The 13,605-nt window shown below is 41.8% G+C and overlaps 1 protein-coding gene across 5 annotated transcripts in view; it reads left to right on the top strand.

Moving 5' to 3' along the window:
- ccdc136b (coiled-coil domain containing 136b) overlaps window positions 1–13,605 on the top strand; it is a 36,601-nt gene extending 22,996 nt beyond the window's left edge. For 3 of the 5 annotated variants that reach the window (XM_064342517.1, XM_064342520.1, XM_064342521.1), the window contains exons 5-9: window positions 995–1,112; window positions 1,450–1,747; window positions 2,890–3,024; window positions 5,900–6,014; window positions 8,346–13,605. In XM_064342517.1, the coding sequence (XP_064198587.1) occupies window positions 995–1,112; window positions 1,450–1,747; window positions 2,890–3,024; window positions 5,900–6,004 (656 nt within the window). In that variant the 3' untranslated portion in view covers window positions 6,005–6,014; window positions 8,346–13,605. The remainder of the gene's footprint in view (window positions 1–994; window positions 1,113–1,449; window positions 1,748–2,889; window positions 3,025–5,899; window positions 6,015–8,345) is intronic. The other 2 variants (XR_010331116.1, XM_064342519.1) reach the window with 2 other exon arrangements.

Below are 13,605 nucleotides of genomic sequence, written 5' to 3'. Positions count from 1 at the left end.
TCTCTCTGTCTCTCTCTCTTTCTCTATCTCTGTCTCTACCCCCTCTCTCCTCCGTCACTCTCTCTGTCTCTGTCTCTACCCCCCCTCTCTCTCTCCGTCTCGCTCACTCTCGCTGAACATCGACTACCCAGTGTCAACACTTGCTCATTTAGTGCTCATCAATGCGTGCAGTTGCAAACCACCCTGAAATCCCGGGGTGTTTCTGCTGATGTTGAGCCCTGTAACTATGGTTACAATTGAATAGAATCATGACTTTATTGATGCCCAGTGAGGTGACTCTTCTTACCACCTGCAAAGCAGACATACAATAAATTAATATGTGTGTAAAAAAAAAAACTAAATACAAAGAGCTCTGTAGGCCTTAGGTAATTATAGAGTAATCTTCACTGCATTAGTCAAAATATGAAGGGGCATCCAAAGGTTCATTAGCATATGAATCATCCAATTTAAATATACGGTACAACTCGCTGTGTTTACAGTCTGTTCTTTCAATGATATTGATGAGTGAAAACCTGCCCATGAGAAACAGACACACACTGCCCATTCACAGCTCTGACCTCTATACGAGGCACGTGTTGATCTGCATGCATATTCATTAAGCTATTGTTCTACATAACCTTTCTTTGAAACCACACAGCCAGCACTGCCACAGCACACGATGTGTACTGCTAGTAAATCTGTGACTATACTGCTCTTCTCAAAATGGTGTCCAGACTAAGCACAGAACTAGAGAATACACAGGCGCCTGATTTTATATAGAATTTTAAGCAGGATCTGCCTCAGCACTAACAACTTCCATGTCTTGGACCAGAAGGTGGTAAGTGTAAGTCGCCCTGGATCAGAGCATCTGCTAAATGCCTGTAATTTACTGTAATGATAGTTTTGGTAATGATCGCTGTCGGTTGGTTCATCTCTCTCCTCGCGCTCATCTGTTCTCTGTGTTTCTCTGTTCCTGTGATTTTGGTTCGTCCCTGCGCCCGCCCCCTCGCCACAGGTGACGTGGGCCAGCTGAAGGAGGAGTGTCGCACTCTGAAGGACGAGTGCCAGGCCCTGAAGGACGATAACAGGCAGCTGTCGGAGAGGCTGCAGCTGCTGCAGCTGCACAGGAAAGGGTCAGGGGCCGCGCCGCGCTGTCTGTTTATTGGTCGTGTCCCGGTCGCACGTTTCCCTAAATTACAGCCGTTTATTTTTCGCATTCACACATCACTTTATCATTCACAGTCTTCCCGTGTATCGATAGAATAGACTTCTATCTATCACCTTTATCTACACCTAACTTTCTTAATACGTTGTTGGCTGGCTTACTCTGTTGTTGTTGTTGTTGTAGTGGTAGTAGTAGTAGTAGTAGTTGTAGTACTAGTACTAGTACTAGTACTAGTACTAGTACTACTACTACTACCAATACGCTGTGCACTGATGTAAGATGTCCGCTTCCCCGCTGTGGAACAGCTCCAACGACGTGTACCTGGCCCTGAAGGAGGAGGACGAGTCGGAGGCGGGGGCGACGCGGGCGACCGGGAAGAGGGACGTGGGGGGCGGGTCCGACGAGGAGCTGACCGGCAGCTACATGAGCATGACCCAGCCCAAAGCCAACTGCCGGCTGGTGGACGCGTCCATCCAGAAGAACATCTCCTTCGACGGGAAGCCCGTGACGCCCACGAGCTGGAACGGGGGCTTCGCCGAGATCTTCTCCCTCCGGGACCAGCTGAAGCTGGCCGAGGAGAGGGCCGCACAGGTGCAGAGGGAGGTAAGTGCCTTTTTACCTGGCGGACAATTTTTAAAAAATATATATTGAAAGACTTGGGAAGGCACGGTGGTGCGGTGGGTAGCCTAGCCCTGCCTCTCGGCCAATGCATGCTGGGATAGTCTCCAGCACCCCCCTCAACCCTGCCCAGGATAAGCTATGAGCTATAAGGGTATAGATGATGGTTGGATGGATGGATGGATTATGAAAGACTCATGAGTTATGAGTATGCGTATAGCTTCGCATCTGATTAAATTGGAAAGGGCTGAAGTAGACCAGAGATTCTCAACCCCTCTTACTGAGTTAATTGATTCCCCTTCATAAAATGTGGATGAACTTATGTTCAAATTTTGGAATAAGTATGTTTTCAATCTATGTCAGCACATGTGCATGTAGACTGTATTTGGTGGAGTGCATGTAGCAGCTGCAGAGTGTGGTGATGAATGTGAATGTTGACGAAAGTGCATTAAGACAAACATCTTCCAGGTGAATCTTGTGAACCCTCCTCAAGCCTACCCATAACCCACCAGTGGGTCCTCCTCATGCCTACCCATAACCCACCAGTGGGTCCTCCTCAAGCCTACCCATAACCCACCAGTGGGCCCTGACCCACAGTTTGGGAATCGCCTTCACTTACAGCTGAAAATTGCTCCTACCAGTAATTGGTGTCATGGAACTTACGTGGTTGGCCCTGTGTGTTTGTCTATGTATACAGGATAACTGAGTAAGATACAAAATTTGGATGAAACATTATTAAGTGAATGGTTTTGAGATAAAGACTGATTCTGTTTTAAGGCCACTGTGACTAGTTGTTGATAGCAACCAAGCTATTCAGTTTACAAAGAGGCTGTCTGCATAAATATTATAATCATAAACCTTGTGTCATTCTTGATTGAATAAAATTGAACTTGGACAATGTGACATTGTATATTGTCATGAACAGAACCATCTTCATTCTCTTTTTTCTTATTTTTCTGACTACTCTCTTGGTTTCCCCTCTCTTTACCTCTCGCTCTGCTTTTTCCTCTCCCTCGCCTTCAACTTTTTTCTCTCTCTTCATTTCTGTCTCTCTCACACTGTCACTCTCTCTCTCTTACTCTGTCTCTCTGTCTCTCTCTCTCTGTCTCTCTCTCTCCCTCTCTCAGTGTGACGGGTTGAAGGCGGAGCTTCAGGAGCTGCAGGGCCTGTATGACTGCAGTCAGCGGGAGAGGGCGGAGCTAGAGAGCGAGCTGCAGCGCTACCGCGAGGAGCTGGGCAGACTGATGGGGAGGAAGGCGCAGGTGAGGCGTCACGGGGGTCAGAGGTCACAGATCCGACAGACTCTCATAATAACCGCTGAGCATTCCACTGTTAGCGTCTGATGCCACTTCTTTGGTTCACTGACGGGATTTAAAGCGTCCACTTCTCTCAACCTATGCTAGTAAAAGTAAAATGGGTTTCTATTGGTTGCAGCAAAGGAGTGGTTGGGAGTTCATCTTCTGACCTCTTTTAAAGTTCTGGGCACTTGCCAATGTATGTGTAATACTGGCCACAGTTGCCATAGCATGGGTGTGATTGTTGTTGAAAGAAATTGAAAGGTTTAACAAAGTTTTATTTTACAGTTTTTTTCCCCTTTGTATCTTGTGCAATGTGTGCTGCTTTTTAATGAATCTCAATAATGATGACAGTCATGATTTCACTGTTGCATCTTGTGATGTCACACCATCTCTGCTGAATCTGTGACCACAGCAGCAGCGCTAACGTCTTGTCGCTAACGCCCTGTTGCTAACGCCCTCTCGCTAACGTCCTGTTGCTAACGCCCTCTCACTAACGTACGTTGCCTGCGCCCTCTCTCTGGGGCTCGGCCTCTCCCTCAGCCCTTCGCGTTTGTCTCGAGCGGCACGTCCGCGTCATGCCCAGCTGTCTCTGTCCACATAGCCCCCCAGATCGCTGTCCTGTCACCGTCTTATCTGTTCACAACAAAGCGTCCCTCTCATAAACGACTGCAGCATAAAAGCATAGCGCTGGAATTTAAATATGCCCCTCTCCTTCATCTGGAAGATCTGCCTAAGACAAAATAAGACTGAATAAGCCATAAAGCTTTGTGAAGGTGCAGCTGATTTTGCATTCTTTGTTTTATTGTCAGTTTCCCCAGAGGTACTAAAATAGATATTAACTTTAGAATAAATATATAATAAACACTAAATAAATTTTGACATTCTTGAATTTTGCATGGTACTTTATCCGCATTAGGTGCTTCCAATAGTTGCAACATTAGCAACAAGAAAGATCTGGAATGGTTTCTAAGCACTAAATCAAGAGCAGTTCTGAGTACTTCATAGCAGAAACATTATCTACCCTCTGAGCAGTTGACGTTAATTTAATTCTCAGTGTCTATATTGTGTGACACTACAGGGATTTAGCTGCAGAGAATGGTTTCTAATCTTATGGATTCCAATAATGGAACAATAACATTTAAAAATTCCTATGGAATGAATAATAGGTTAACTGAGCATACACAGTCAAAAAAGCCAGTGTTAATTAAACTCTAACAGTGTTACTTCAAATCGAACATAACATTTGGTCCCACTCTGTTAGAGTTGAATTAACCAACGGAGGATTCTAGCGGTGGAATTATATAATATCAAGAGAACATTGAATAAGGGCCAGGCACAATCTCGTAGAATGTGGCTGTGAATGTGACACGCCTGGTCACACCTGTATGACATCACTCATCTGCCCCTCGTAGCTGTAGATTAACCTGTGATTAGCCCCTCCCCCCCACACCACTCTACAGACCACTTCTCCCAGGTTTTCTCCTGGCTGAGATGATAATGTGCTAATAGCTAACGTGCTAGTAAGTGCATTTGTCAGTATCCTAGCAACAGGCATGACAGTTACAACTTGGGATCCAAGCAAATAACCAAACATACTTAACAAACTTCAGTGTTCTGAGGTGCAGAACATTGAAATGACTGTTCAATATTTAGCTACAAAGTTGTCAATACACTTTAAATCATGAAAAGAGGAATAAAAATTTACTTCTGAAAAGCAGCAATTATTTGAATGTTTATGAATTTATTGATTATGTACCACTTATAACACAAACATGCTTTTTCTTCAAATTTGCTGTATTTTTGTCTTGAAAATGATATGTCAGTGAATTTAATATGTGAACTAAGAGTGAAGTGAAATTTAAATGTTAGGCATAAAAGTAGCTAATGAGGCAGCTAATGAGCTTTTCTGTAGTTCAGGCCTTGTTATTGTGGTTTCAGCAATGTACTGAAACGGGTACCTGAGATAATTGTACATGAAAACTTAATCTGAGCTTTTGTGTCCAATTTGAATTTTGGATTGGATCCAAAAGTGCTGTTGCTAGGGAACCTGACATCACACTTTACCAGCAAATAGAAGCTTCAGCTGGGAGGGGAACCCTGGTTGGTGCGGACAGAGATTTTATAATGGCAAGATGGAAACCTTGGCTGTTGCTTCAGTCCTCTCTATGAACTGAAAAACCTTGAACTTTCTCATGGTAGATGCTTTGTGAAGGAACCGCAAGAACTGTGCTACCGTGCTGACACAAGTAGCACATTTCATGATGGAACTCCAGCAAGCAGAGGGCCGAAGTAGGAAGTAAAGTTTAAACAGCACGGGTTCCCATCTTGTCATTATCAATCTTTGGAGCTGTCCTAATCACAGTCTCTTTTCTGTTTCCCCTCCCTACATTGTCTCTCGTTTCATTATTTTGTTGCATCCCTTCATGTATTCTTGGATATACGCTTTTGTGTTTATGCATGTACATATTTATACCCAACACTGACCTTGTCATTCACTCTCTGTGAAAACTCAAACAATCTGGTATTTTTATGATTATCTATCTATCTATCTATCTATCTATCTATCTATCTATCTATCTATCTATCTAATCATTCATTTATCTATTGTTTGCATACATTTATTTGCCTATGCCTACCTGATCATGTTTTATTTATCTATTACTCTATCTATATATATCTACCATTCCATATGTAATTGTTTCTTTTTTTGTCTTTTACTCTCTTGCCTTTTTATTTTTTTTATTTTCTCACCTCCTCCTCCTCCTCCTTCCTCCTTCCTCTTCCTTCCTCCTCCTCCTCCTTCTTCCTCCATCCCCCACAATCCCTTGTTTCTCCTCAGAGCTCCACCCCCCCGTCTGAGCCCCCTGTTCTCTCCATCCCCTTCATAGGAATGATTGTAATAGTGGCCCTGATTTGGTGTTGGTGGTCGGAGCTCTCGTCCTAGAGAGGAGAAGGTACGAGTATGCCTTTATTTATCCTCCCGGAAGACCAGGGACTCAGATAAACATCCCGCCCCTTTGCGACAGCCTTTCTGAGTGCCTGAGGCAAAGCTGAAATCACAGGCATTTGTAACTGCGCAACTACAAAGTAATTACTAAGTAATTACAGCACATTGAAACTGAGCCCGTTGACTGATGTAAATAATGATGTACTGCAGAGCTCATATCATTGCACAAACCGTAGGAGCTAGAATTTGATTTAGATTCGGCTGGGGTAGGAGACAGCATATTTTATTACATGGACTGCAGACATGAGTTACAGACATACCTGCAGTGTCGTTGCACATTATTACATTTGTGTACAGCTGTGAGTACATTTGCATATAGGACAGTCAACACACCAGCGTCTGTTCTGTTTCAATCCATGAACGGATATGACTGCACAAGTTTAATTCACAATTTGGTAAGGACACACAGGAAGTCCGCATTCTGTGAATTTGCCCCTTTGTAGAATCTGTGGCATGGTTTTACGCTGGTAGTTCTCTCACACTTAGCTTTGAGTGCTTTGTGCCATGTGTAAGAGCCTTGTGCCTGTTATATATCATTCATTCCAGTGCTGGTTTTCGCTGCAGTAAACTTGTCTTAAGTGTTCTGCCTCTATGAGACTAGCACCAAATGGGGTGAAACAGACCATTAGCTAAACCTTGCAGAGAAATGACTTATAGAAATCTAATGTGGGAAATGCTGAGGCAAAGCGGAAGGATGAAGATGAAGTTTTGCACTGAAGGGGAAATCACAATCAACGCCTGCTCCTCCTCCTTGAAATTGAAACTACTTTGTCCTGGGGCCCCTTGAAATTAATGACAGTTATGACATCTGGAAAAGAAGCACTCCTGACACACGCTTTCAAATGTTTCAGACATACAAGACACCCACATTGCTGGAGTTTTTTTTATTGACCCAAACCAAAGGTGGATTCATTTTTCTAGGGCCTCATTTATGAACACGGTCTTGGATTTAAACTTACATGCGATCTTAAGATCATTTCCCAAGGTTGTGCTCACACTTGATTTATATAAATGACTGACACCAGGACGTGGTTGCTTACCTTGATATAGGTGGCACATCTGCAATATATAAATCTTACGTACAGTGATATATAAATCAGCGACACATAAATTTAATGTGATGCAGTATAGTGCTTTACTGTTACCCCTTCACCTGATTGCGGCCAGTGACAGCCATTTTCCTCTGAATGAGGTTGCGTTTCAGCATTCGCACTCTTACACTGTTCACGCCTGAAGTAGATTACTAATTTAATGTTGTTCTTAATGCGCAAACACAGCCCACTTTGGGGGATTCGCGCATGATGGAAAATGAGGAAATGCCTTAGCAGTGAAGACAGGGCTCCCCAAACGGGTCGGCCCTACACCCATCAGCACACTGAGTGTGACTTTTAACGATCCACTCGGTTGTATTGCATGGATATCCTTATAGGGACGGAGCTGGTTAGCGTGGCCCGTTAATGGCAAACATACAGATATTAAATCCGCTCTCACCGAGGTGTTACTCCCGACAGATTGTAAATGAGGGCGGGTTACGTTACTGGAGTATTTGCGGTTATTTATTAAACCGTCACACGTATGCCTGACACATTTCAGTCGCGAAAGAACATGGCAACGTGCAATCATTTTTATGGCCCCGCTCCAGATTGTAGAGAGCGCTGTTTTGAGCCAAAATGAATAATTCAACGCTGTTTTCAACGCTCGGCATCGGTGCCTCGCTGTGAGTGTGGGCCAGCTACCGGCAAGCTCGATGCTGGGACAAACTCCCACTTCCCCATAAATTATTGCTAAATATTTATGAACTTCAGCAGTGGGCCCTCGTCTCTGGGTAGTGTTAATGCAGAGACGAAGTTTTAGAACGCGAAGCCGTCTTTGGAATGAAGGTAAAAATGGGTGACTTTGGAATGATATGTATATGTGATGACAGAGGATTAAAGAAGACGTATGTGTAGTCGTGCGAGGCTGTCATTGAGTTGAATGTGTGGAGTTGTTTTTTACTGGGCATTTCCTGGAATTGCTTCACTGCTATGCCCATAAACATACAGCGTAAAGCGCAAAATATTTTTAAAGGACTTATCCCCAGGGTGCTAAAGAATGGAACAAAGCTGTGTGTGTGTGTGTGTGTGTGTGCGTGTGTGTGCGTGCGTGTGTGTGTGTCTGGTTTTTATTTATGTGTGTGAGTGCTTGTGTAAGGCTGGGTGCATAGTCGCATGTCTATTCGTGCCTGTGTGTTTTGTAGGGTGTTTGTGACCTTTGACCTCCTTGCTTATGCTGTCGCCAGGGGAGTGAGGGAGACTGGACTCCAGTGCTGGCGGTTGCCGTGGCAGCAGCTGTGTTGCTGATTGTCCCCAGTTTGTCCAGAGCTTTGTCCTGAGGAGCCAGCCGCGTGCACCCCCACGGTGATGACACGGCCCCTCTCGCCTCACTCCCATTGGACACTGGATGCCTGCAGGCTACTGGATATGCATGTGTGGTACCAGTCAAACCCGAGCTGCATCCTCTTCCCCCCACTGACTGCTCATGTTCCCTCTCTGACTCTTTTACCTGTGCTCACACACCAGTGCTTCGGTTCTCCACCAATAGGGTGGCTTACATTCCAGTGCTTCAACTTTCAACCAATAGGATGGCTCAGAAACCAGCTCTTCACCAATAGGGTGGGGGGAGGGACCCCCTGAGGATTTAGCGGAAGACACTTTTTGTTGACTTTTTTCCTCTTTCTTTGTATTTTCACGATGCACAGCTCGGCTACATTTATATGTTCCTTTCCTTATTGATTTACTTGCTGTCATGTGTATTGCTAACTGAAGACGATGTGCCTCGTGCGTTCCCTGAAATGTAAAAGGAAAAATTATTTGCGAAAATCGTTTTGCGCTGAGTTTTTATTTTAATTGTTTTTTTTTTTTTTTACCATAGAGAAAAGGCTAAGTCCAAAACAGATAAGGTCACTCTATTGGGGGAAGGTTGGGGGGGATTTTAAACCTGTCACTGATGAAACACCTCTGAAGAGAGAATGGGGGGAACCCAGTGCTTTAAAAAAATCATTTCTTCAATCTCTTATCTCTGTGATGTAATTTTTCTTACTTTTTTTTTTTTGCTCTCATGGATGCCTTCTTTTTCTTACGTTGATTTTTTAGAAAGAATGACAACGTGAAATACGTTTTTACTCGTATTTGTTTTAGTGCATGCTCTGTACAGTTTCAGTAAAACTAAAATGCTGATGCATGAATATTGCTCTGGAAGTTTGATCTGATGCGTTTTGGGATCGGGGTTGTGAACACATTAGCCTCGTGGTGCAGGATGCGTCAGAGTGTGCTGCGGCGGCGTCTCTGTCCTGAGTGGATGCGGTGTATCTCCAGGGCTTTCTCTCTCTTGACTCGTTCTCAATGCACGCTCGGCACGAGCGGTGTGTTCGCAAGACACTGCGTTACATCCCATAATACGCACACTTTATACGCACGGTCCTCCCTGATCGGGCTGATGACGAGGACACAAATAGTCCACCGTGATAGGCCGTCCTGAAATCAGAGGTTCTCATTAGGTCGTTGTTTGGTCGAAATTGGTGCAGTTTTGGACAGTGATAATTGCTCCCCGACCTGTTTACCTGTTGATCGAGCTCGAGGTGGGAGAGACAAATTGCGCTGTCAGGCATCTATCTGAAAAAGACATGTTCCCTCTCCCCGGTGGCCTTTCATCATTTGGATAGATGCGTTTTCATTAAGTGTAATGGCCGCTATTAGAGTAATTGAGCATTTCTATTTTTCATCCGTTAGCAGAGACAGTTTTATAGCACACGGTCTCGGAAAGGCGGATTTTTACATTCGCTAGTCGTGCAAGGCCGGACGTTTTATTATTGTCAAAAGTGACAATGAACTAAACTGATATTTGATCGGTTTTTAATTCATCTCACTAATGAGATTATTCGCAGCAATGGTTTCCGTGTGTGTAAGGGGAGAATATACGCTCAATGCAATCATCTAAAAGCACATCCATTTTTTTTAAAGGAGGTCCGCGTGATTTCGATGAACACACGTCTTTCTGTGCAAATGTGAAAGAAGTTCTGCTTCTGCAAGGCCTGTATTTTTGCTGCTTTTCCCTCTAAAATTCTTCACGCCCCGAGCCAATGCTAAGCTTAACTAGAACCGGACTTCATCGTCAGATGAGACCAAGCTTTAGCTTTATGGCCATTCGGACGAGTGGCAGGATTCGCATTGGAAGGCAGATGCTTCTGCTGAAAAGAGCATTATGCGTACGGTGAAATACTGTGACGAACCTTTGATGTTATGTAAAACGATCTTTGATGTTGTTTCATTATTACTGGTCCCAGGGGTCCCCTTGTTAAGGCCAATGTCAACTCCAGTGAGTACCTAGATATTTTGGGCAGAAACCTGGCATCTCCCTGCGATCTTTCAGCGAGACAACAATCCCAAGCCTACCTCAAAACTATTGAGAAAATTGTATTGTCAGTTTACGATATATTTTTCCCTTTTTTTGAGCGTGCAATATAGATCAATGCATTATTTATTTTATACAGTCTTTTTAGTTCATCTTTATCAAGGGTGTGCAAGCATATGTAGGGCACTCTTTTTTGATGATTTGTCAGCCTTTACTGCCGGTATGCAATATTTTGTGAAAAAAAAAAAAATTATTTTTAAATTTTTTAGGCCAAACACTTTTCCCTTAAGCCCAAGAATATGGATGTAGAAGAGGAGGGGGTTTGATTCAGAATTTTTTCTTAATTGGATTAAAAAGATGTTTTTGTGAATACATGTATCTTATTTAAAAAGGCATCCGGGAAAATGGTAATTTGATGAACAAAAAATATTGTTATGCCTTTTGATAAACGGGAATTATTCTGTGTATATATAGAGAGGTATTGTTCATTTATTGTATAATGCATGAAAATTCTTTTTAGTTCTCATTTTTATTTCCTGACCAAATGTTTTTGGATAGTTGTTAATAATTGTACCCTCTCAGTCAGAATATTCTTACAATAATTATGCTTTTATTATTTTGTGAGTAGCGTATGACCATCTAATTGCGATGACATAATTTGAAGCTAATTTAAATTGCTGCTTGCATCACACTCTTGCTTCGGTTTGACAAAGACAGCATTGAGTCATGATAACTTTTACCAAAATCCATACAGTTGGCTTTTAAAATGTGGCAGTTGACATTACAATTAGTAAGAAATTATAGAGCTGTGTAAAAACAAAACTTTCTCTACTCTAGAAATATCTCCTTCTCCCAGCCTCTTCCCGAAAAGGTCTTGAGGCAGAGACAAGCTTTAGACAGATTGGAAGAACCACCCAGCTGACTCAATGACATTGATACGATATTGAAGTGGCGTCATGGCGATGAGATAATGGTGCTGTAAAGACACTGTAGAGCTATGAGAATTTTATATTTGCTGGGTGAAGACCATTAATCAAGAAGCAGTGAAGCAGCTAGAGATAATAATGAAGGACCAAACATGCCCTTGTAAAACCCTTGGGCTGGAATCTTCTTGTAATTGCTATGACAAATATTTGGATCCAATTATCTATCATAGATTTTCCCACACTCCCCAAAAAAGGATGTGAATTGCAGATGTACAGTATATGACTGGTTTTGTGTTTTAAAGCACTGATTATGAAATGCCTGATTGTTTTCTTCAGGTGTTCAAAATCATGTGAGGTTGGTTTACTGTGGAATGTAAACTCTTCTAGACCGGCGTACAGAAAATGCCAGACACCCGCCTCCCATCACCTCTGATGTCATCTGACCAATGTGTCACAGAGGCCTGAATTTAATCAAAAATTGTCCTTAATTTTGCCTTACACACGTACTTGCCCTTATATCTCTTTCAGAAACACCATTGGGCGAGTTCTACAGTTAGCAAAAATTAAACGAACACTTGCGTGTACTCCTAAATCAAAGCTAAGTACGAATTTTGATGGAACCCAAGCCAGAGAATAGACTTTTAAAGATTTTACAGCCCAGCCTGCGCAACATAATGAAAAACAGACTAATCTTGAGTTTAAACGCAGGTGCTATAGAGTGCTACTTAGTCTATGTGCATAAATTGATCGTGTATTGTACACAAGTACATGTATAGAATACAGTAATGCTAGATATGTACTTCCACTGGAATGTAAATCCCTTTAGTGAATGTCAAACATGTAAATAATATTTTGAATGTACATAGATAGTGATGTCTTCCGTTATAATATTTTTTTTCCAACCTAGTCAACTGTGACAGAAGCTTGTATTATGGTTAAAATGATAAAGTGAGTTTGTTGTGATTTTATTTATGGGAAGGTTCATGATAATTATAAATGATATTTAATTTGCATTGTATTGTATGTGTTTTTAATTAAATAGTGAACTTGATAAATCATTTATGTGTAATTGCAGTTAAAATGCTTTATATTAAACACAGAGGTTTATTGATACTGCTTATGAAATAAATATGTCATGATAACCAGTTTAAAATTAATAGTTTACTAATGATGTGAGATTTTAATTTGAATGCATCTACAGTGATCTTAGCATAGAAACCTTTCAAAAGCAGCTATTTTTGCATGTTAGTAGATGGTAGATCTTGCATGCAAAAGCATAGCTAGTACATAGTTGCTATAGTTGTGTAATTACTATAGTTCCTATAATCATGACATGTTTACTGTGATTGCATTAATGCTACTGCATGGAGATTCCTATACTTCCAGAATTACAACATTGAAACAGCAATACTGTACATTTGCATCTTTTTCCATGTGTATTCGTTTCTATATAGCTTAAATTGGAGGTATTCTATTAAGATCCTCAAGTTGGTTTTGGGCAGATTTATATTTTTTTGACATTTGAGAATTTAATAAAATAATGAATCATCCTCTGTTACAAAGCTACAAATAATCTCCAAATAATTCATGTTTTGTAGGCAGGACTTCTGTATGTCCCCTAAAACAAGCTGAAATTCTTCCAGGTTTGTAGTCAGTGAATAGTAGACCCTTAGAGGTTTGATTACAGAAAGAATTTGGTTTATCTAAAATATCTTGGCCCCCAGCTTTCCCCTCTTCAGTACTCTGCACAAAACAACACCAGATAATGTTAATCCCATTACACACTTCAGATGTAGCTCAGATCAACAAACTCCAGTAAAGCTCACTGACTGTATGTGCACTTCTTCTGTTCTGTGTCTGTTAACATGAAACGAAATGGACTCCAGTACTAAGCTTCTCCGAATGGTTTCCATAAGAAGTGCTTTTGCCGGCCTGACTGTTCTGTATGTACCCTGAAAGCTCAAATATATGGAGAAACTGTTTGTCTCTGTATGAGTATGTATGAGTGTCTGTCCGTCTCTGTAACATAGCAAAGAGATTGTACTGTCAAGTGATCATTAAATTGTGTGTATAGTTTCTAAAACTGTAACTTAGCTTCACTTTACTTTATTGTTAGGCTTTGTTGTTTCAAAGACAATTGTGAGTATTTTAGTAAAAAGAAAAACAAATACTGTATATTTTGTAAAGTATTTGGAAAAATAAAGTACTTTATCCTTACTCTTA

Source organism: Anguilla rostrata, chromosome 7 (assembly GCF_018555375.3).
Source record: "Anguilla rostrata isolate EN2019 chromosome 7, ASM1855537v3, whole genome shotgun sequence".
NCBI classification, from domain to species: Eukaryota; Metazoa; Chordata; class Actinopteri; order Anguilliformes; family Anguillidae; genus Anguilla; species Anguilla rostrata.
The sequence above is the reverse complement of the archived record's forward strand: the minus strand, read 5'-3'. Positions and strand labels throughout refer to the sequence as shown.